Source organism: Anser brachyrhynchus (assembly GCF_964034855.1).
Source record: "Anser brachyrhynchus genome assembly, chromosome: 1".
NCBI classification, from domain to species: Eukaryota; Metazoa; Chordata; class Aves; order Anseriformes; family Anatidae; genus Anser; species Anser brachyrhynchus.
In genome coordinates, this window is record NC_137694.1 from 132714633 (window position 1) to 132738188 (window position 23556).

Genomic DNA, 23556 nt, shown 5'->3' on the forward strand with positions numbered 1-23556 from the left:
ATTAACAGCTTTTACCCTGCTGGAAAAAAAATCCTACCAAGGCAGTAATGGTTAATGGAGTTATATCCAGTTTATACACCACTAAAATGAAAACAAAGAAGCAGGACAATAGAAAGTCATTCCTATTTGAATAGATTACTGGCTCAGACAAAATTATTTAAGAGGACAAATTCAGGCTCCTCATCCAAATTGGATTTCCTGAAAAAATATATCATCCTGTAGCATCCCATCTCTCCTGAGTACTGACAGCTGAAGTATGTGCTGCTGTTTGCATGACGGAGGCACAACTCAGTACTTGCTCAACTCTACCATCCACCCTGCCACAAATCCTCACCCATGAAAACATAGACTGAATTGAAATATTGACCACACAGTTGGTTCGTGAACAAATTTAATATTCAAATGTAGATTTCTAGTATCACCATCTTTGCTAGAAATAGAATAATCTCAAAATTTCTTCAAATTCTTCAGGGTAAGGTTCTTCAAGACTAGGACTGTATAAATGTGGGATGGTTTTCTTGTTGAGAGAGAGAAAATGTTTTACATTGGTCCTAAGAGACTCTCTCCTGCTGGTGTTTGGGCAGAGCCCTAGCAAGAACTTCATTTATCACTTGTTGATCCCTGGCAAGACCTTAATTTATCACTTAGTGGGGAGAAAAACAGCTGCCACAATTCCAATGGCAGTGGGTCATTTTATTCTGTGTTTGCAGCTTGAACACACTGCTGTGAGCAAGGCACTGAACATTAAGGGAGCACAGATAATCATTAGATAACATGCTCCTTTTCTTAAATTCTGTAACGTGAAGAGACTGAAATTGTCTATACTCTCCTGGAATAATGTGAGGTTAGCAGAAAATAAGAAAGTAACTTTATTAGCAACAGGAGGATATTCTGCTGGCTATCTGAATGAATGCCTAGAATAACAAGAAATAAAACATTTTGTTGATGATCAGTCAAATGTCTTTCTTCAGCCCATACTACAGGACATACGCTTCAGCACCCTCTAGCCTTCTACAGCATGTAGGCTTCCAGCTTCATGGTTATGTGCTCCAAAAATAACTTTTGCTAGATTTGTTGGCCTTGCTGGCAGCTGCTGTTTAGACAATACTTGGAAAATAATATACTTTATTTATTTTGAAGGTGAAGCAAAGATTCTTGAAGATTAATTTTTAACATTAAAAGCAAAACAAAACAAAACAGAAAACTAACACACAACATAACCAAAGATGAAACCCTACCATTTACGGATTTTTAATTCCTAATGGGAGAGAGAAAAGCAAGGACTGTGGAAAGAACTAGTGAAGAGGAAACACTGAGGCTTTTCAGTTTCCTGGTTTTAGTGAGAATCAGGGACCCAGCGATGGGGAACCTGCAGTCAGGTGAGAGGGGCACTCATTTGGTAGTGGTTACAGTAAAAACATTTGTCAAACTATCCTGGCAACAGGAAAGTCACTGCTATGAACATAAGCATACATTAGATGCAGGACAGGCATCTTCACCACTTCACAGTTGGGAAGCTGCTCCAAAATACATGTATAATCCAGCACAGTGAAATTTATATGCATCAGCATTAATTACTGGGTTTTCACTTTTTTTTTTTTTTTGAGAACACATTGAAATTTCTTATGAGCAGACAAAGCTCTTTGGTTCATTTAAGATTACTGTTCTAAATTGCTTTCTCTTACAGTTTTTCACAAACCTTTTCAGAGTTGTCCTCAGCTCCCAGTGGTCCACACCTTGCAGGTTGACAGTCACTGAGCCAGGGGTACAGAAGTTGTAGCACAGATGAAAAGCAAGAAATTACAATAACGTGATCATTTGAAACTCTGTAAGCCAGTAAGTCTCCCCAAAAGCTTTGAAGAAGCAGGTCTGCTAGAAATTCACATAATCTTATTACAGTCATCTGCTGGGCAAAATGTTGGTGGGTAGATAGTACTGCCTACATTTTATTTAATTGAAGGTATATATGGATTAATTAGCTGAATTATAATTAGAGTTTTAACATATGCTCAGAAAATATTCTATGAGTTAGTATTGCTTCTGTAAAATATTAAGATGTTGCTTCCTAACACATTATAATATGAGAGCTAGTAGAGCAGAGGATAAAAAATAATTAGTAACTACCTTGAGTTTAAAAAAAGCCTGTGGGAGAGCTCTCCTATGGTATTCCAAAGAGATAGTGAAAAAAAAAATTAAAAAAAAATAGTGCCATAGATTAGAAGCAGATAAACAAACAAACAAACAAACAAACAAACAAAAAAAACAAACCAAACCAAACCAATAACAAAAACAGTGCAGAGAGAAATACACAGGTTTGAGTATGTTAATTGATCAACATGGGAGAGTTACAAGGATCCATATGAAGACTACTGTTGCCATTTACTTTCGGTATTGATGTGGAAACCCCACTGCTCTTTGGAGTGAAGCATGAGGCTTTATATTCCTTCAAGAGAATTGAAGAACGCAACTGTACATTTACTTCATAAACTTTTTTGTGCATTTTACTAAGCTCCCCTCTGTGCCTTATGACAAGAACTCCCCAAACTAACTTCTGATAATTTGAAAAAATTATTTGAAAAATCATTTTATCCATTGCATATGCACTATCTTCCAAGCCCCTGGAGAACCACTTTTGTTGCATGAGGACAAGAGATGAAGAGATATTCTCTGTTACTCTTCTTTCACTATGTGTCATTTGTTTCCTTTCTCTAATCTTCGCCAGGATCCCCCCCCCTCTTTTTTTCTTTCTCTCTTTTTTTTTTTTTTTTTTTTTGTCTTTTGAAAGTAACCACTTGTAGTCTGATTAGGTTCCCTTTTGACACACGTTTTTCATGGCTTTTGACACTGCTTCTCTTTCTGTGTAGTGTCTGTGTTTGTCAGGCAGAGAATGGAGCAAGACATGGTGGTCACCATTCAGTCATAGCTGGGAGTTATTTCTCTAGCCAGAGAGGCATTATTGTTATTGGATGCCTAGGCAGTTATCCCAGATGAGAGTAAACTCGTCATTCAGTTAATGGCATGCTGAGGTTTTCAGGCTTATTGCTTACTATTGTATTGCTCATACATTGTATTGTTTCCATTTACTGAGAGCAACAGAGCAGAGCTCATGAATAAGACGGGAAAAGGCAGCAAACGGTCACTGGTGTTACAGACTATCAAAACCTTATGTATCTCCTCTCTCCTCTCCTCTCCTCTCCTCTCCTCTCTCTCCTCTCCTCTCCTCTCCTCTCCTCTCCTCTCCTCTCCTCTCCTCTCCTCTCCTCTCCTCTCCTCTCCTCTCCTCTCCTCTCCTCTCCTCTCCTCTCCTCTCCTCTCCTCTCCTCTCCTCTCCTCTCCTCTCCTCTCCTCTCCTCTCCTCTCCTCTCCTCTCCTCTCCTCTCCTCTCCTCTCCTCTCCTCTCCTCTCCTCTCCTCTCCTCTCCTCTCCTCTCCTCTCCTCTCCTCTCCTCTCCTCTCCTCTCCTCTCCTCTCCTCTCCTCTCCTCTCCTCTCCTCTCCTCTCCTCTCCTCTCCTCTCCTCTCCTCTCCTCTCCTCTCCTCTCCTCTCCTCTCCTCTCCTCTCCTCTCCTCTCCTCTCCTCTCCTCTCCTCTCCTCTCCTCTCCTCTCCTCTCCTCTCCTCTCCTCTCCTCTCCTCTCCTCTCCTCTCCTCTCCTCTCCTCTCCTCTCCTCTCCTCTCCTCTCCTCTCCTCTCCTCTCCTCTCCTCTCCTCTCCTCTCCTCTCCTCTCCTCTCCTCTCCTCTCCTCTCCTCTCCTCTCCTCTCCTCTCCTCTCCTCTCCTCTCCTCTCCTCTCCTCTCCTCTCCTCTCCTCTCCTCTCCTCTCCTCTCCTCTCCTCTCCTCTCCTCTCCTCTCCTCTCCTCTCCTCTCCTCTCCTCTCCTCTCCTCTCCTCTCCTCTCCTCTCCTCTCCTCTCCTCTCCTCTCCTCTCCTCTCCTCTCCTCTCCTCTCCTCTCCTCTCCTCTCCTCTCCTCTCCTCTCCTCTCCTCTCCTCTCCTCTCCTCTCCTCTCCTCTCCTCTCCTCTCCTCTCCTCTCCTCTCCTCTCCTCTCCTCCTCTTCATGCTGCTCCTAAGCCCTGCTATGAAATACAGACTGGGTAAGTGTGCATATGCAGGGGGTATTATTTTGCTGAGGTAAGGCCAAGTGGAGTTGTGCATTAATTGTATTAATGCACTTATGAATGGATTGCTCAAAGTGAGCTTTGGGCAATTTTTTGGACATCGGTAGTTTGATTAGCCCTTTCCCTTTTCAATCTGGAGCTCACTGCAGGCAAAGAACTCACATAAGGGACTGCTCGGTTTATTTCAGCCATTGACTCTGGGAGCCATTTTTCTGACATCCAAGGACCCTTTAGAAATGAGTGAAAGATAACATGAAAAGTGAACCAGCATAAAAAGTCATTTATGCTTATTAATCTGGGTGCCTGCCCATCTGCACCCAGCTTGAATAGGAACTTACCTTGAATTTAAAACTTTAAAAGCATCCATTATTTCTTTTGCACAAGCGGGGATATGCTATGGATAATATATAAATTAGTATTCCATTAGCATTCACCTTTGTCCTGTGTTTTACTGCCAAAAGAGGTCGAATTGTTCCTATCCCCCTGCTACCACCATAGTATAAAGAGAGCTGAGTTGGTCTGACATTAGCTAAGGTGGGGGGGGGAGGGGATGAAACAGAAATTACTTTTGGCGGTTTGAGTCAAAACTGTTTGGGGGAGAGAAAGCTACTGTATATTTTTCAATTAGTGGGCAAGGTAAAGAAATGAAAGATAAAGGAGGTGCTGGTAATGGAGAAAGAATGAAGTATAAAGTGAAACTGATCAGCCTCCCTCAGAGAATGTATTAATTATTTTCTGACACAAAGTTTTGGCCTAAGCCTTTTTTGGGGGGGCAAGATGTCAAGAGACACTATGAAATGACTTGATATAAATGAGAATTTAGGATCATTTTTCTCTCAACATCTTAAATAGTTTATATAAATCTGCCATTTTTCAAATGATGTATTGAAGCACTCTTGTGGTTGCTTAATATCAATATTCCTCTGAAACTGTACAAATACATCAGCAGCACTTGATGGATGAAATCCAGTATGCCATAATTCAGATGACCAACATAGGTAATGCTTCACTGAACATTTAAGCATGCAGACCAGAAAGCAGGGGAAAATCAAGTCTTCCCTGATGTTGCTCCCACACGTCTCCTGAAGCCTACAGAGAGCAACTTGGGAGGCCTGCAAAGGACAAGGAATTCTGCTTGTAAGCGTGTTTCCTTTTTTTGTCTGTGGTGGGACCACATGCATTTCCCACAGGTGGTCCATTCCCCCACCTCTTGCACTGATGCTCAGGGGAAAGTTGAGCACCACTGACCCCACCAGTGATGTCCCCTGGCCCTCTGTGGAGCAGAGGTGCAGCACATGCTAGCACCCGCTCTCTGCACCAAGGTTTCCAAGGATGTGTAAACCTCCGGGTGAATCAGGCTCCTCTGCCCTAAACCCTTACTCTAACATCTCAGAAGAATATCTTAAACCCCATGTGTGCCCCCAGTCCAGGCCCTGGTGGGATGGAAACATCGCACAAGCATGAGTGTAAGGTCAAGGACAAGGGGCAAGAATGGACCTGGCTTGAAAACACAGGAGGTTCCATGCCTGCAAAATTGCTGTACCTCCTATGATTTTTCTCACAAGGTGGTTGGTCTTATTCCCTAAAACCCTCTAATTTAGTTGAAGTGCTGAGGCCCATCTGCCTTAATATGGTGTATGACAGTGATAAATACCTACACCCATGAAACAAACTCTTCTGAGCAAATATGAGTGGTTAAAACTTAAACCCCCAAAGAAATTTTAAGCTAAATGAGGGAACTCTTTATGTCTTTGAAAACACCAGAAATATTTATGGTATTTTCCACTCATCTGTCCCATTTGCTTTGATATATTAAAGATACTCTTTTCTATCGGCCCCTAACATTGCTGTTTAAATGATAAAGCATAATGAAAAACAACTAGTTAGGAAGAAAATTATACCAATGCTCAGATGTTTTAATCTTATATAAGATAACTTCACCCTCGTTTTCCTCCAGAATTTTCTATGGAAAGGCACATACCAGGAATGCCACAGCCCATTGCTAAGTAAAGAGAAAGAGTGAGAAGCAGATGGGGCAGAAAAGGCTGAGGTGTCTTTTAGCGCTAGTCTTTCAAAAAGGTAAACTGTGCCAAGGGCTTAATCACATTAATTTAGACAGATGAAGACAGAACTGAAGGAGGAAAAATTGGGTTAGACAGTGTGGCTGAGATAAATGTGTTCAAGCTGACCCATTCTGGTGGAACTTGACTGAAAATATTTATAGAAAAAAACAAAGTGAAGTCTTAGGCATAGGGGGTTTTTCAAAGAACGTGGAAAAGATAAGAAAGGTTTCTGAAAAGCAGTAAGGGTCAAAGACAATACTCAGTTTTAACAGTAGAATATAGATAAACATGGGACTATAGACCTGGCAACCTAACTTCAAACCTCAGGAAAAAAATTAAATATGCAGAAGATCGTGTGATGATAAATAATTATCAACAGAGATTTAAGCCTATCCAATTTCTTTCTTTGCATAAGGGGAAAGCAGTAGGTGTAAACCATAGTGACTATACTAGGACTTATGAGAATACTCCTGTGTGGTGTTCTTGTAGGCAAACTCAGCAAATATGGCCAGGGTGAGAAACGAATGGGAAAAGTGCCTGCTAAGAGGAAGAATCAAGAATTGTTTCTCTACCAAGGTGAGAGGGTGGAGTTTATTAGTAGCTTGGAGGACAGTTTTTTTTTAATAAAACAGAAGTGGTTTGGAAACTTTACTTTCGCTTGCAGAAGTAACGGACAGGAGTGTACATCATACTGAGTAGCACGGATGTTTCCTGATTACTCCAGGTGCTGTTGAAAGTGTCATGGAGGGTGAGAGTCATCCAACCTCAAGTCGATATGCAGCTGTAGTCCAGGCTCTATCCATAATCAGCTCAAAGGCACCTCTTGGGTGATTCATCCCATCCAAGGACAGAGTTTTATGTTAAGGGAAATGAATCACTCCCCAGGATTTCCTCTCCCTGCCATCCCATTGCCTGTAGAGGAGTATAAAGGGACTACCTTAGAGAAGCCACTTAACTTTTAAATAGTTAACTTTATGTGAAGTGAATCCCATCCCTGGGTACTCAATTCCATGTAAAGTAGACATTAAGCAGATCTTATAACTTGTCCCAGGATCTGTTGACTGACTGATGAGCTTCCACTAGTAGGTTATCCAGGGATATACTCTTTCCTATTCTTGCATTTTCCAGGTAAATGCAAGGCTGGCAGGCAGGTTCATGTTGTCATCTAATAGTTTTAGTTATCAGCTTCTCAGGAGGAAGTAGGAAGCTTAAGGTTTAAGTTTGTGTCATGGTCTGTGCAGTATTTTGGAGTGGGAAAAGAGTATAATTTTCACAAATAAATCAATGGAGCTAATGGCAATCCTTTGCCCTGAATGTCCTCTTCCCATATAGACCCTGGTCTAAGGTGCATGGACGTTAATGAAAGTCTTGTGAAATAAAGAGCCACAAATTATATATTTGTAGAAATAGCCCATGAATGGAAAGACTTCTCTATGTCTTAGACCTGATCCTTTGTAATAATAAGACATTCAGGAGAGACAATGGCTGCACAAATACTGGTAATTCTTCTGTTGAAGAATTACACTGATAATTTTCCAGCTAGTCTGAAAAGAGGAACAGCAGACCTTTCCACATTAGTAGTCCTCCCTCCACCCATGGCAGCTGGCCACAGCTATGGGCTTCTGTCCCACCACAATGTCGCCTGAAACCAGCGGGTCTTTCAGTAAAGACAACGGATGAATATTGAGGTTGTCTTTTCAGGCAGACCTAAGTTGGGTCAAAGGATTGGCTTCTCCCTTCCATTTGAATGGAGACTCAAGTCACAGTACATGTTAAGGTTCTCCCATGAGGGAGATAACAACAATGAGATGCAAAGGTGAGTCCAAGTATCATCCCTCTTTTTGTGAGGGAAGTGTCTGCGGTGTCTGTTGTGGTTCTTCTCCTCAGCTAAATCACTGAGGCCTCCCACAGAGGAGTTGCTGAGGCTGCAGGAGCATGATGAAACAGCCACAGGATGGTGAATAACCACAGGAGCAGCTGCTGTTGAGAAAGACTGGCCTGAAATGCTCCAGCACTTAAACCATCTTTCTTCATATTGTAATGATCATATGGATAAAAGAATGATCAGAAAAGTACAGGTCTGAGCAAGGATCTTACTAACAGATGCCAATATGACCGGAGCCTTGTAAATAAGATAAATGAAGCAACAGATACTTGCTTACCTGTTTCCTTCCCTAGTCCAGATATTACTCACAGCCTCTCACAGGACAATATACTTTCTCCTGTGTATTTGGCAGGGCAGAGGATGAGGTGTTTGAAAGAAACAGGAAATGAGTTGTTCCTTTTCAAAAGACTTAAGCCCTCTGTGCTGATAGAATATGTAGGGAAATGCTTAGGTGTATTCCTGTAGTTCTCTATCCAGCTGTAGGAAGAAATTGATCTCAGGCATTCAGCCTGCTGCTGGTTAGATCCTTGAAAGACTCCATATCCTGACTGATGTTGCGGTTAAAATTAGTACATTTGCCCCATGGCGTCATCCAGGAATTTCCTGCTGCATGAAATAACAAACAAACAAAATAATCTGTGGGTTAATATGGTGGAAAACAGTGTTTTATTCGTACAGGGAAAATTTCTTATTGTGAATGCAGTAAGTTACTTCCAAGGCAGGATATGGATGGCATCATCTTACCCCAGATCACTCACACCTGTTTAAATATTATGTGGTGCATTGTAAGACCCTATGAACTTTAGAACTTTATTATTTTTTAAAGCATATTGTTGTGTTCATTCTTTTGTTTTGTACGGTTATTGCAGGATCAATGGATATCCACATCTACTGAAAGGAGCTCCTTTACCTCTTGCAGTTCCATGAGGACAAAAGTGTATCCTGATTTTATTTTGGAGGTCACTGTGTACTTTTTTCGGGTCTTCCATAGCCAAAAGTTTCAATATAACAAACTATCACCATGTTGTGCAGTTTTAAGAGTGTGTATTCATGTGTATATACATGTGTATTTTACTACAAATGAATCACAGTTTATCTTTTCTTATGGGTGCCACCTTTTTGCCTGATCCCCTTTCTTCTTCAGGCCTTCTCACACATTCCTAAGTGCCCCATTTTCTTTTTAGTTGCATACCTGCCAGAATCCTCCTCTGCCCACAGAAGGATTTCTGGTGTGTCTGTCAGACTGTTTATATAGTTGCCAGCACAACTGTTCTCACTTGATTCCTAGTTTTCTAACATTAATACCAGACTGGATTTGAAAGTACAAAGATGCTTAAAAATAGTGACAAACATTTAAAAATACTGAAGACAAATAATTTTATTTCTTTCTGTTTCTAAACAAAAAAGTCTGGCTTCGTTTTATTTTCTCTGTCTGCCCCTTCAGAACAGTAGCAGCCAACAACATTCTGCTGAATTTATCATACGCTCATTTGCCACCTCTGCATGGTTGTGTTACACGAAGGCTCTGAGTGAGGCTGTCTGAGCTGCCATTCTTGGCCCCTGCATCTGTTCTGAGAAAGAAACTGAAGGAGAAATACAGAGTGCAGAAGAGCTTTATTTTTATTTTTATTTTATTATTTTTGTTGTTGTTGTTGTTTCAGGATGTCAGGCATATTAAGCGTAAAGGTTCCTGAAATAAAAGATAAGATCAGAATTTATTTTCTTTAAAGCTGTTGTCTAAAAGGGTTAGTCATCTAGATGTTTTGACAGCAGCCCTGGACCTAGGAGTGTTGGTTGATGAGAAGCTCAACATGAGCCACCAGTGCATGCTTGCAGCCCAGAAAGCTAACTGTATTCTGGGCTGCATCAAAAGAAGCATGGCCAGCAAGCCAAGGGAAGTGACTGTTCCCCTCTACTCTGCTCTTCTGAGACCCCACCTGGAGTGCTGCATTCAGCTCTAGGGCCCCCAGCACAAGAAGGACATGGATGTATTAGAATGAGTCCAGAGGAGGGCCATGAGGATGATCAGGGGGCTGGAGCACCTCTCCTATAGGCACAGGCTGAGGGAGTTGGGGTTGTTTATCCTGGAGAAGAGAAGGCTCTGGGGAGACCTTACAGTGGCTTTCCAGTACCGAAAGGGGGCGTACAGGAAAGCTGGTTGGAGGTCCCTTCCAACCCAAACCATGATTCTATGACTTCAGAGTAATCCCAGGCTCCTTTTCTGCATCTGTAAATGGAAATACATATCGCTAAAGACTAAATTAAGTGTGTAATGCAGGTCAGATAAATCCTCTTTGGGAGTACGTGATTCTCACCACTGACTACAGCCAAAGCCCAACCTAGTCATTAAAATTAAAAGTGGTGCATCCCCTACTTGATACACCAGGGAAAAATGTAGTTCCACTCTGTCACGGATGCCAAAAATAAAATGGCTGATCTTTTTTTTTTTTGAGTGTGGCCAATGTTCTTTGTGCTTTAATTTCTTAAGCAAGAGAGTTGTAAATGGACTTGCAAGGTGCAAGTAGCACAGCTCTGGTCCAAGCAGAATTCCTGCTAAATTACATCATGACAGGTTAAATGGATGTTGAGTTCATTGTCGTAGTGGGGGCCAATTGCATTTTTCTTCCATTTGCTTGACTGTATTCACTCATTACATTTGCCTGAAGGATTGCTCCCAAGTTTTTCAGGCTGAATATTAGAACTATATGCTACGTTTGTTGAGCAGAACCCATAATGTGTGGGTAACTTTTTTTTTTTTTCAAAAAAAAAAAAAGTGTTTTTTTTTTTTTTGCCTTCTCCAACTAAAAAAATAAAATAAAAATGTTAATCTCAGCATGACACTGCTAACACTTCTGAAAAAGCTACAGCAACAACTGCTAGTGCTCCAGGTAAAACAGTAAGAAGTAACTCCTCCAGGGAAATAGATATGCATTTTAAAATCATTAGCATTTTTTAAAGCAAATAATTTTATTCTGTTTTGAAAAAAGGGAAAATTCCTGGCAGCAAATTGGATATTAATTTTGTCCATGGTTAACAAAGAAACTTAACAATTTGCTTAACTTTAAGCACATGATTACTCTCACTGTCTATTCACATGCTAAATGTAATACTTAAACACTTTGTTAAGCACAGATATGCTGTCAGAAAGCGTTACTGTAATTAGATTGTTACAGCAATGCATATATGAACCTTACAGAGTAATTTTCCTGATTAGCAAGATCATTATTAAAAGCACCTTATTTCAAAGAATATAATAGTTTTAAAGGCTGTCTTTAGGAAAAAATAAATAAAATAAACAAACAGCAACAACAACAAAAGAGCAACAAAAAAACAACCAGCTTTTGCACAGAATAGGAGAATGTCTTTTACCAAGTTGTTGAGGATCATTTACACAGCTATATTTTTAGGGAAACACTGCACCCTACAGGTGAAAACTGTTCCCCTATCATGTAACACCTTGGGAAGGTCTTGGGAGAGAAAACTGGATTCTCTATTTGAGCAGTTAATGAGTGGTGAGCAATTAATACTTTTGAACTTGGAAGTGCATTGTCTGCAGCATTCCTATAAACAAGAAGAAGACTTCTTTCTTTCTCTCTTCACTACTTAATTTCTAAAATATAACCAAAGGTATTAAAGGAAATAAAAGAGATATTCTGTAACATTTAGCACAGTAAAGAATAAGTAATTATATGATAAGCACTGGCTGTCTCTTCACATAGTTTGCAGTTACAAGTAAAATCTAAGTGCCCTTTGCTATCTCTTGATAATCCTATAAACTTAATTTCCAGTTAGAAATCCAAGCAGGAAACCTCAGAACCAAGCCTGCGCTCCTAGCATCCAGCCTCACTGCCTTGCAGTCCCATTACTAATTCCTTTTCTCCATTTTCTGATTTCTGGCCATTAGATGGCAATCTTGACCATCATCTGTCACCTGCTTCCTCTCTGCAAGTCCTCTGCTGGCAAACATGCTTGCATGCTCACACTCCTAAGAAAATCTTTTCTTGTCCCTCTGCCTTTCTTATTTATACCCACAGTAGCTATGCAGAGACGAGGTGTTAAACTTTTTGGTAAATAACCTGGGAGAGGGAGAGTGTGGCCTACGAACAAGTAATATGCATTTCAGCTGAAAGTAGCAGTATTTTATGCTCAGGCAGCTGGGAACATTCCTCTGCATGATTTTATGATTTTTCTTTGCAGTCAGCCAGAATTCCACCAGCTGGCAGGTCTCTGGCTGGATTTTTTCTTCAGGAGGTGCCCACTAACACTCATGTGCAGGATGTCTGCCCACCTGGTCAGCTGTGCAAGTGCATACCCCCTTGCATTGTGCTCAGGATCACTAAGGACTTAACCATGGTGCAAACCTGCAGGCTTCAGGCACTTTCTGAATCCACATTGGATTCATCTGTTTTTACCTGTCTGTGCCCGCAGGAAGATTTTCAGTTTGGTTGCAGAAAATCTACCCTCTGCAGGTATCTGAAACTCCCTGTTTGCAGACCTTCTCTCTCTACTTTCTCACCATGGGAAAGCTGGATATTACTTTGTAACTCCCCGTTCAGTGTTTAATTTTCCCTTCAAATAACCCCAGACTGGCAGCACGTCCCTGTTCTGCAACCCAGCTCCTGAGTCCCAAGGCACAGGTAGCAGTGGGAAGGCAGGAGCCTGGCTATTGCTAGATAGCTGGAGGGAGACCTGGTAACCAGCCAGTCATGGGAATACCCTTCAGCATGAGGCAGAGACTCCACCTTCGAATTCTGGGTCATCCCCTACTGATGGCATTTGGCAGTGTTAAAATCTATCAGAGATCAGCTCTCAGCCCTTTCCAGGAGCACATCCCATTGTCAGGGAGAGGAGGACTTTTACATTTTTTGCTCATATTTAATGACCAACTTCAGTGTTTATGAAGAACGTTTAGTTCTAAATGTCCTCCATTTTCCTTGTTTTGCTGGTTCAAAAAACACCATCAAACTGGTCATCAAAAACTAATTTTTATTTGAAAGCAAATATTCTATATTCAATGGTCCACCCCTCCACTCTTCCCATTCCCAGGTGATATTTGCCTTTCATTTTGTCAACAGGACTAATTTGTAGGACAAGACAGGGTAACTCTCTCAGATTAGACCATCCATATGAAGCCATTCTGTGCTCTTACCAGATTTTTAATATATGCTTTGCAGAGAGAGGCCTCCACTGGCTTCCATTCACTGGCCAGTTATGCCTCCTCTGTCTGTCTTCATTCAGGAATCCAAATTTTTTCCCTTTGCGGTGACTGGCCCTGTGCAGAGAAATCACAGCGTATATGCTGCTCACAGAGATTCTGCTGTAAAGGCAGAGTTCCTGTTTGGACCTTCATCACTAAGAGGCCACTTGATGTCTGTGTTAAGCTACTGAATGTTTACAAAACATTCATGGTAAAAGCAAAAATCAGACAGTGGCCATAAGGGGATACATAGACCAATGTATCTGATGATACTTCAAGTGCTCCTCTAGCCCATGACAGTTTTTAGTTCAAGGGTTCTCCAATTCAATATGTTTTGCCTGTATGTTAACATTCAGTGGCTATGTCCATGTGTTTGCTCAGCCTCCCCATGAAAAACTTTTGGCATCCTCAGCTTCTTTTGGCAAGGAGTTCCACAGATAATCTGTGCTTCATGGGCACTCCTCTTCTTTTTTGTTTTGAACCCAGCTCCTACAAACCTTGTGTGTTTTGGATGCTGCTTCTGATGGCAGAAGGAAAGCCTCCTGTGGAAATACTGTGGATGAAAGGATGAAGCTTGAAACATAAACTGAAGTTTTTCCCAGAGTGGAGACTGAAAGAAGGACAGAGTGAGTTGATGAATGGCTCATTCAGGATGGACTGAACACATGCCTGATGCCCCTCTCTCCCCCATCTGTCTTGCGTGAGTCCCAGCAGTCCTGTCTGGGGACAGCTGCAGAGGGTGACCTCAGCACAGGAAAAGGTTTCTGGGTGGCAACTGGCAGAACAGGAACAAGCGCACGTGGACTTCTGTAAAACTAATTCTTCAGCAAACATTTGTCTGGGCAGCAGTTCTGCCATGCCAGTTCCTTACTTTACAAGAGACCAACAAAGCCATCAGAAGAGGAAATTTTGAATGCTTTCCTGAGCCTTACAGTAAGAGGCAAACCACTTTCAAGGCCCTAAGCAATGCTATATGAATCAGGAGAGGTATGACCAAAGAGCGCATAGAAGAAGGACCCCAAAATCAGCATCTACTGCTGTTGATGAAGTACAAAGGTTTTTCTCACTCTCTTTTTTTTTTTTTTTTTTTTTTTTCTGCTTCAGCATTACAGGTTGCACTGTAATTTTAGGTTACATGTTCATTTTCCAGCTCGCACCATGTCTTATAGCTAAACAAACAATTTGTTTAGCTGTATTTAAGGGCAGCTCATATTTAAGGGCAGCTATAGGCTATAGGGCAGAAAGTTTATAAATTTTGCCTTGCTTATATCTGGAAGATTAATAATGTCCCATGCTTGTTAAAATACATTTATAGCTTCCTTATTTTTGAAGAACTGGGAAATGCAGCTATCCATGCTATTATCACAGCATTAAAATAAGCAACATTTAACAAAAGCCAATAAAAGGTGTTTCATGATATTTGTTTAGGGAGAGAAAATTATATATTAGCTAATATTTGTATTGGTAAAATTGGTATTTTACTTTCTTTTCTGGAATGTGAAGATGTTTTTTTTTTTTTTAGTTGTCTGAACCAAGAACAATGTCCTTGTAAATCTGAATCTTTTAAAGAGCACAATAAAACAGTAAATACAACAAAAGAACAAGACATTTACCTGGCAATGGAAGTATACTATGATTAAGGACTGGAAATCATGAACACGCAGTTTTATACATGAGAAGTCCTTCTTCATGTTTCAAAAATGTAATTTTTCTCAAATTGCTGTTCATAAACAGGCTGCTAACAACAAAACAAAACAAAATAGACCAAACCAAAACAAAAAGTCTTGTTGGCTTTTTAACAGAAATGTGTATATTATGATTCTGTACCGTTAGTTGGTACTGAAGAATAAGCAGTAGATTTGCTGTTTAGGACTAACATGACAGTGCTGGTGTGTCCAGAAAATGGCTTTTTCTGTATAGATCTTCTCATTGCTTGTTTCATTACCTGGTTGCTATCATCAATGTTTATAGCGATAGGTTTTACATTTTTTGACATCATAGGACTACTTTAAGTTGCAAGAATTATTGAACTGTCCTATCGCCCTAACTAAATAGGAAAAATAATCAATCACAAGAAGGATTTTCTGCCAGTCACAGGAGCATGGATTTTCTGTGGAAACATTTTGCTCCATAAAACCTAACAGAAGGAAGAATTCTGCACTGAAAAGGGAAAGAACCAGTTAGAAGTAAACTAATTGCTGATGTGCAGGCTACTGTAACTAATGTCATCATGGAACAAATCCTGTTCAAGGATCCCCATCCAATGCTCCATTCTGTCCAACAGTTAAACAAAGATATGTGGTGCTGTTAATTTTAACTCATTTAGCTATAAATTTCAGCACTGAAGGAAAAAGAAAATTAGATGTTTCTGCAGATTGCAAATGTACTGATAACTACTGTGGAATTTTCTCTCTCTACTAGATACAAGTAGTGACACCTAATAGCAAGTATTCCTTAGAAAGTTTCTTATTTTTCAAGCTTTCATTAAACATCAGCACAATGAAAAATGTGTGTAAATAATGATACTTGGTCTATTTTTACCACCTTCTAATAGCATGGAAATGAAACTAAAATATGAAACTACTTGTGGAAGCACCCTGAGTCTGGGAGAGTCAATTTGTTCAACGAAATAGGCTTTTTGTTAAATTTCAGCAGATAGTGAAAATAAATAGAAAAATGCTGTAGTTTTGCCAAACCTTTTTACTGAAACATTTAGGAAAAAGTCCTGGTGTTGGAGATGTTATATGTTTGAAATTTGCAAAACTAAATGATTCCACATAGTAGTATCAAACCATTTTTATTTTAAAATATTTCATTATTTTTGTTACTAGACATTTCATAAAGTTTGAATTTAAAATTGCTATTCGATGTTAAATATAAGTTATTTCATTAAAATTTTTAATTGTTTTACCATATGTTTCACTGTATGAAAATTTTCAAGATTTGACAAGTTTTCTATACTTGTTTAGGACTAATTGCTTAATGTTTCCTTTTTTTTTGTTTTGGTTAATTTTTATTTTTCAAGGTAGAGACTTGTTTGTGTGCTGCTCAAACTATAAGGAGCAAAATATCAGGAAAATTACTTTATTAACTCTTTTAACAAATTTTTCAGATGTTGGATCAAACTAAGTCCTGGCTGCATAGCTTTAATTCCATATAGCTGAGAGAAGCATTGATTAGGTGCTTTTTTTCATTTCTCACTTTAAAAATTATTGGGTGAGTTTCTTTTTTTTTTTTTTTCCCTATTATTAATTTCCTCTTTATTTCCTCTTTGCAGTCTGGTACAGGTTTTCCAGGAAGTCTTTGGGATGTAGGAAATCTCTTGCCTTACCAGTTGCTTGGGAGCAAACCATGGATGCTGGAAGTGGAGGGAATACACCTCATTAAATATAAGGATTTGAAGCAAGCAGCAAGGTGGAAGCAGGAATATTCTCATCACAGGTTTTAAGATTGAGGATAAATACCCAAATTCTCAGGCTCCTCTTATAATCAATATAAGACCATGATCTTAGATGTTAGGGTCTGACCCTTTTGGAAAAACTTGTCTCTTTCTGACTGTAGGGGAGCTGATGAAACTAGCATAAGCATTTACAATGCCACGAGATCATTTTCTGATGGTGAAAAAGAGATGAATTGGCTAATTAGTCTAATTAACACCAAACTAAAAGCTCCCAGAAGTATAGCAGTGGCCTATATAATATGTATTACTGAATTCAAATTGACTCCAAAAGCACAAACCTATAACTCTGTCCCAGCCAATCCACTTGTACCAGTACAATTGCAGGCAGATTTTTGGGTAAGTTCAGAGACACAAAGAAAGTTCAAACACAAAGAAAGCTGATTTCACATGGAAATAATTATTTTCTTTTCTCAAGTAGAACTTTGAAGTCCATGAGATTATCACCAAGAAGGAAAAGAAAAAATATTGTTAGGAACACTAGTATCTTCTCTGGGGAAAAGAGAAGTGTCCCCCCGTAAGAGAAATGTTGCATTCCTGTAACACTATTAATATTCTAAGGAGCAAACTTATGTCTGTTGATGAAACCCCTAAGTGCCTCCTTGTGTGGTTGCTCTGCATCTCTTGTCTGTTATTAACCAGCTTTATATCAAACACTTAAAATAAATAATACTTACCTGGTGATATGAACCATGAAAAGTCTGGACTTCAACAATTACTTTCATTCCTTCAGTGAATTAAATAAGAGAAAGTACAAATCCAGTTTCCATTAGACAGGAAAATGTGCTGAAAGACAGGCAGGTGCCCATTTTGGTGGACAGGGAACTATGTGATCTGCAAAACCAATTATTTCAAAATGAATAATGGAAGAGAAAGAATAAACTAGTTTAGTGACAGACAAAGACAGAAAGACTTTTAGAAATTTCACTGGAAAGTGAGATCATAATTATTTAAGGTGCATAAATCTATACTATTTATGCTTAGTAATAGCAACTGAAAAATGTCATGAAAACTTTTCCCCAAATCACCAGTATATTATATTATTTGTGGATATGACCTTCTATTAATGTAATATTATCACACTTATTAAATCAAGCCAAAGCTTTATAGTTTCTGTCTCTTCCAAACTTCTGCAGTCCTTTCACAACAAATACCACTTTCCAGTGAAAGTACAACTGGCTTCACAATTCAGGTAATTTCTCCATGCTGATATAACAGTTTCTGAAGCAAATATTCTTTTTCCTGTCCCATTACTTAATGAAAATCTACCGTACTAGCTGTTATTTTTTTGAGCCCTGTTTTTTCCAGACTGTGACAGAAAAGGCCCTCAGCCTTGTCCAGCTCTCAGGCCCTTTCTTCTAGTCCAAACAGAAGCTTGGTTCTTTCCCTATTAGTCACTGTTTCTTCTTGGTTGTCCCGTGTGTGTTCTGGGAAGCTTTTTGTGTGGACATGGATGTAGAGCGAGGCAGTTTGTCAGACAAGAGATGTTATAATGGTGAAAATAATAAAGCAAGAGAAAAAGCAGTATACTGCTGAAAATAAATCCAGGCTTATAAATTTAAGTTCCCTGTGGTCTGACCTATTTGACCTCCCGGTACTGCATAGATGCAATCAGTTGCCAGTCATAGGGTGCTTGCGTTAACAGTTACATATAGCCATTTTGAGAAATCAGGAATTGCTCAAGCACATTCAGAAGGATTTCCTTTGAAGACCAGTTGCACTAAATAATTTAATTCATTTGACAGGAAGGTTGCTTGCTTTATGTTATGAAGGTAGCTATAAAAAATCTGGGATAAATTGCGCTGTTGAGTTGGCAAAAAAGTCCACCAGCAAGCTGGGGTAACTTGTTCTGTTGGAAAAAAAGTACCTGAAAGGAGAAAATGCTGTTGGCAAGGTTACTACAGATATATATTTAATAACATAAACTAATTTATAATATTATTATTGCTATTATATTTATTATTTATGATACTGAAGGTTTTGCATTTCATTTTAGGTGCTTAATTTGAGTTTTGAGACTGTACTGTCCATTAAAAGTGTTGTAGTTTATCACTGTTTACAAGTAGTTTGCATAAATTCTGTGTACCAACAAGGAGTCCCTGACAAGGAATGTTGTGAAGTTGTGGAATAGGTAAACATTTACCAAACTCTGAAGATTTTTAAACTGATCTAGATAATTCTTATCCCCATCTTTCCATAGATAACTGAGATGATTTCCATGAAAACAAACAAACAAAAACTTTCCTAGAGATCTGTTGAATAAAATAATCTCTGTGAGTTATAAAGGTATATTAAATGCCTTTATAACTTGTTCTAAATTTTCAAATCACACAATAATGGAATCAGAGAGTATTTGAAGTTGGAAGGCACCTCTGGAGTCATCTAGTCCAATCCCTTTGCTCAGAGAAGGATCGGCTAAAGCAGGTTGCTCCTGTCCAGTGGTGTTCTGAATGTCTCCAAGCATGGAACCTCCACATCTCTGGGCAGCCTGGTTCATCCTTATGGTAAGAAATGCTTTTTTTCCTTCTGAAGACCAGGAATGGGGTCCTGCTTTTTGCCTTGTTCATCCTCTAAGAACTCCACAACCTCATGGTCACTGCAGTGAGGGTTATCCCTAACCTTCCAGTCTTCCTTGGAGAAGGAACCTTCCAGACCTTCCTTGTTTGTAAGTGAGGTCCAGTACAGTGTTCCCTCTTGTAGGCTTCTCAGCCACCTGTGTCAGGAAGTTGTCATCGATGCACTCCAGAAACATCCTGGGTTGCATGTGCCCAGATGTTTTGTCCCCTCCACAGATTTTATGGTGGTTGAAGTCACTCATGGGGACCAGGGTGTGCAAACATGAGACTTCTTTCAGTTGTCTGGACAAGTCCTCATGTATTTCTTCTTCCTTATCAAGCAGTCTTTAACCGATAACAATGTAATTCATGTTGATCTATGTGCTAACTCCAACCCACATTCCCTGAGCTAACTCATTACCTTTTCTCACATAGAGAATAAATTCACCTTCTCACAATCCTAGCCCGTCCTTTCCCAAAATCCTGTACCAATGATTGCAGTATTCTGGTTGTGTGAGCTGTCTTTTCACATCTCTGTGATCCTGATAAGGTCATAGTCTGGAAACTACACATAGACCTCTAATTCCTCCTGTTTATTCCTCATGCTGCAGGTATTAGTGTACAGCATTTCAGAGAGATATTTGTGTATGCTTAATTTCCCAAAAGTCTGAGGGCTTTTACTGTCACACTGTTGTCTCAGGATTTCCTTATTCATGTATACACACCAGAGGTAGGCTACATTAAACCCTGTTTCATTGTTTTCAAGGTCAAAAAACAAACAAACAAACAACAACAACAAACCCCCCCCCCCCCCCCCCCCCCACAAAAACTACCACTCAACTTTTATCCTTGCCACAGTGAAGTAGTGCTTATATTCACTAAAATTAAACACCTCTAATGAGAGTGGGTCATGAAAAGCATAATGAGAAACTAAGTCCAATTTATTACTAGACAAACCTAAATATTTCAGATTACATTGGAAGACAACATAGATACCATTCAGAGCATGGATAATACCATTAAAATACAAATTAATACCCTCTAAACACCTTCAGATTGTTGTTTGTCAGTGAAGAAAAGCACTGTTTAAAATCTGAAGTATTTATCAAACATGCTACACTGGGCTCTGACCAAAGATATGTCATTTCTGGGCTTATCTTCTGGCAAGGGCATATTATTTCCTCCAGGTCTGTATCTGTCTTTGATTGTTTTCCTACTAACAGTACTGGTGTCGTTAACCTGTGATAAAGGTGATATTCTGCTGCCAGACAAAGAAATTTTACTTAGCTCAGTGAAAGACTGAGAACAACTTGCTTCATAAATACTACTCTAAAACTGCAGGTAAGAAGATTTTAAGATTTTTGAAGGGCTTTGCTGTTCATAATAAAGTTCTTGAATATCAAATCTCTTAAATACAGTTGCTGAAAGGAAGCGTGTTACAGGACTTGTTAGGCATGTTTATATACCTAGGGTTGCACTTTTTTTTCCCCATAATTAAAAGATGAGTAAGAAACTATAGATGAGACAGAGTAAAAACTCACCTAAGGCCATATCCTTTGTTGAGCAGAAATCCCACTGAGAAGTGTAGTGGGAGGGAGGCTTAAATGCCAATAGTGTCCCAAGTGCTGGCGAGCAGAAGATGGGGTTGGGTGGTAGTGCCTGGGATGGACCTTGGACAGCTCCTGCTGCCCAAGGGCCTCCCTCCTCCTGGCCTCCAGGTGCAGGCTCCCCAGGGCTGAGGCAGTTTGCTTCAGCCTCCAAGGAGGCTGCTCAAAGAAAGTGGCAGCAAAGGTGTGGTCACAAGTTGTGGAAGAAACAGTGCTCTGTGCAGAATCTTTTTATTCCTTCAGGGGCTATTGTAAAGATGATTCCTGTTCAGGTGGAGTTCTTTCACTGTTCAAATGCTGAAAGAAACATTGCTGATGGAAAATATGCAATTATTTCTTAAACTGAGTGGTTAAGGAAATGGAAACTCAGATGGTGTTTTGCATAAGTGGTTTTCATCGGCCAGCAGTTCCCTAGGATTTGCTCAGCCAGCAAAAGCTGCATATTTATTTTCTACCCCTTTCTTGCATAAATCATGAGGCATTTCCATTGCCTTTGGATAGTGATTCCTGTCTAGATTAATTTCATCAGCTTACTCAGGCCCTGAAAAGAATCTTCTAAAACTTTCTTCTTACAGCTTTAGAGTTTCAGTTCAGTTGCATCTGTATGCAGTCCTTTTAGGTGATTCATGCTAGAGCCAGGAATGACAGAAGAATTGTTCATTGAAACTTCATGGGGCAACAGTTTGGATACTTGGGCTCAACCATAATTTTGGAAATATCAAAGTCCAATTCATAATAGAATTCTGACTGAAGTATTCAAGTTTCCTTTAAAAAAAAAATGTGATTTTTGCCTTTAACAAGTACTGACATAGGTCTAATCTATGCCCAGGTTTCAAAGTACTAGAAATAACTTAGGCAGTGCCTTTCTCATTTTCTTCCTAGTTTGACAGGTAGGAGGAACCTTGGAGGTTGTCTTGCAAGTATTTATATCTATCCATCTAAGAATAGATTTTATATATATAATTTTTAAATAATTATGCATTTTTATTTTATATATCATTTTATTTATTTGTAAATGGAGGGAGGCAGGCAGAAAAGAAAGAAAGAGAAAGGAAAGGAGAAATGGAAGAGAAAAGAAAAAACGGAAAAGGAAAAAAAAAGAAAGGAAAGTAGAAAATAAGGAACAAAAAAAAGGGAAAAAAAAGAAATGGCAAAAAAGGGAAAAAAAGGAGAGAAAAGAGAAAAAGGGAAGGGAAGGGAAGGGAAGGGAAGGGAAGGGAAGGGAAGGGAAGGGAAGGGAAGGGAAGGGAAGGGAAGGGAAGGGAAGGGAAGGGAAGGGAAGGGAAGGGAAGGGAAGGGAAGGGAAGGGAAGGGAAGGGAAGGGAAGGGAAGGGAAGGGAAGGGAAGGGAAGGGAAGGGAAGGGAAGGGAAGGGAAGGGAAGGGAAGGGAAGGGAAGGGAAGGGAAGGGAAGGGAAGGGAAGGGAAGGGAAGGGAAGGGAAGGGAAGGGAAGGGAAGGGAAGGGAAGGGAAGCAGAACATATTTCCACCCCAGAGCACCCTTCCCAATGTCATGGGAGAGGACCTGTTTTCTCTGTGCAGCAGATGAAATCAGGTACTAGCCATGAAAACTTGACTCCAACATGAAAGGTCTCCTTGAAATAGCTTGCCTGTCCCAGGTGTTACACTAATTCTTAGTCACATTTTGCTTTTCTAAGGTCTAATGATACATATTGAAATGCATGCACCAAAACAACCTCTAGGGACTTTTTAAGCTAGAAAACTTTCTGGTAGAGGATGTAAATTTTGGGAATTAAATTCAAATTTACAGTGTTTAATTGTTTTTGTTTGTTTTTCCAGAGCAAGGATTGCAGAATTTTTCTGAGCTTTCACTGTTGATGTAGAAAAATCATATGTATGCATCTCTAAATAAATACAAACAGCACAGACAATAGGCATTGCTATACAGAAATAGGATTTATTGCTAATGGAAGATGAAAATGCTACAAATCTTTCTTCTCCCTGAAAATCTGATCAGATTTTGTTACTTTTATATGGAATGTTTACATTAATTTTATAAGAATGTGTTTGTATTGCCATTATAATGATCCTAAACACATTGAAGACCATAAAAATTTCTCACTGACTGTGAAAGATCAGGTCTGTAGCACCAGCATTCAGGCATTTTTACTTCCTTGGTTAGATACTTTTCTTTTCCTTTTTGTGAATGGAAGATTATATATCATGGAAAGAGAGATTTATCAGTCTCGAAACTACAGTAAGATTTGAAGAACAATAATATTTACAAGATAAAGAAAAAAAGGAAATGTTTAAGAGTATGATTATACAAAATAATACATGCATATGGTTAGAAAGAAGCTATTAAAATCTTGCAGACAAGATTCAGATAAACACACAGTAAAAATGGGAAGAATGTGAGATGAAAGAGATGAAAAGGCTATCACAAAGACATAGTCATTAAAATTGTAAGTGGTAGTATGGTAGCTATTCAACTGGTTTGACCACAGACATTATGCTGTCTGGAAATTAAATGTGAAAACTGGATTTCAAAATACCAAGAAAAACTAAACGTATTAAAATGCTTAATAAAAACTTTTTAAATTTTAGAATTATTTGAAACAAAGATGAAAAATGTCTGTGAAGCAAGATCACTATGGTTCAATGGTGGTAATAGTCACTACTCGATTTAAACACAGAGCTGTCTTTAAAGTATACTTC

The 23556-nt window shown here is 39.4% G+C and overlaps 1 protein-coding gene across 4 annotated transcripts in view; it reads right to left on the minus strand.

Moving 5' to 3' along the window:
- Positions 1-9620: 9620 nt before the first annotated feature.
- LOC308199413 (uncharacterized protein) overlaps positions 9621-23556 on the minus strand; it is a 29409-nt gene continuing 15473 nt past the window's right edge. Inside the window, exons 5-10 of one of the 4 annotated variants that reach the window (XM_080603540.1) lie at positions 20814-21176; positions 17395-17551; positions 14874-14998; positions 13758-13870; positions 13213-13335; positions 9621-9753 (exon numbers count right to left, since the gene is read on the minus strand). In XM_080603540.1, coding sequence (XP_080459666.1) covers positions 9738-9753; positions 13213-13335; positions 13758-13870; positions 14874-14951 — 330 coding nt within the window. In that variant the 5' untranslated portion in view covers positions 14952-14998; positions 17395-17551; positions 20814-21176 and the 3' untranslated portion in view covers positions 9621-9737. Of the gene's footprint in view, positions 9754-13212; positions 14999-17394; positions 17552-20813; positions 21192-23556 lie in introns of all 4 variants that reach the window. The other 3 variants (XR_013954624.1, XR_013954625.1, XR_013954623.1) reach the window with 3 other exon arrangements.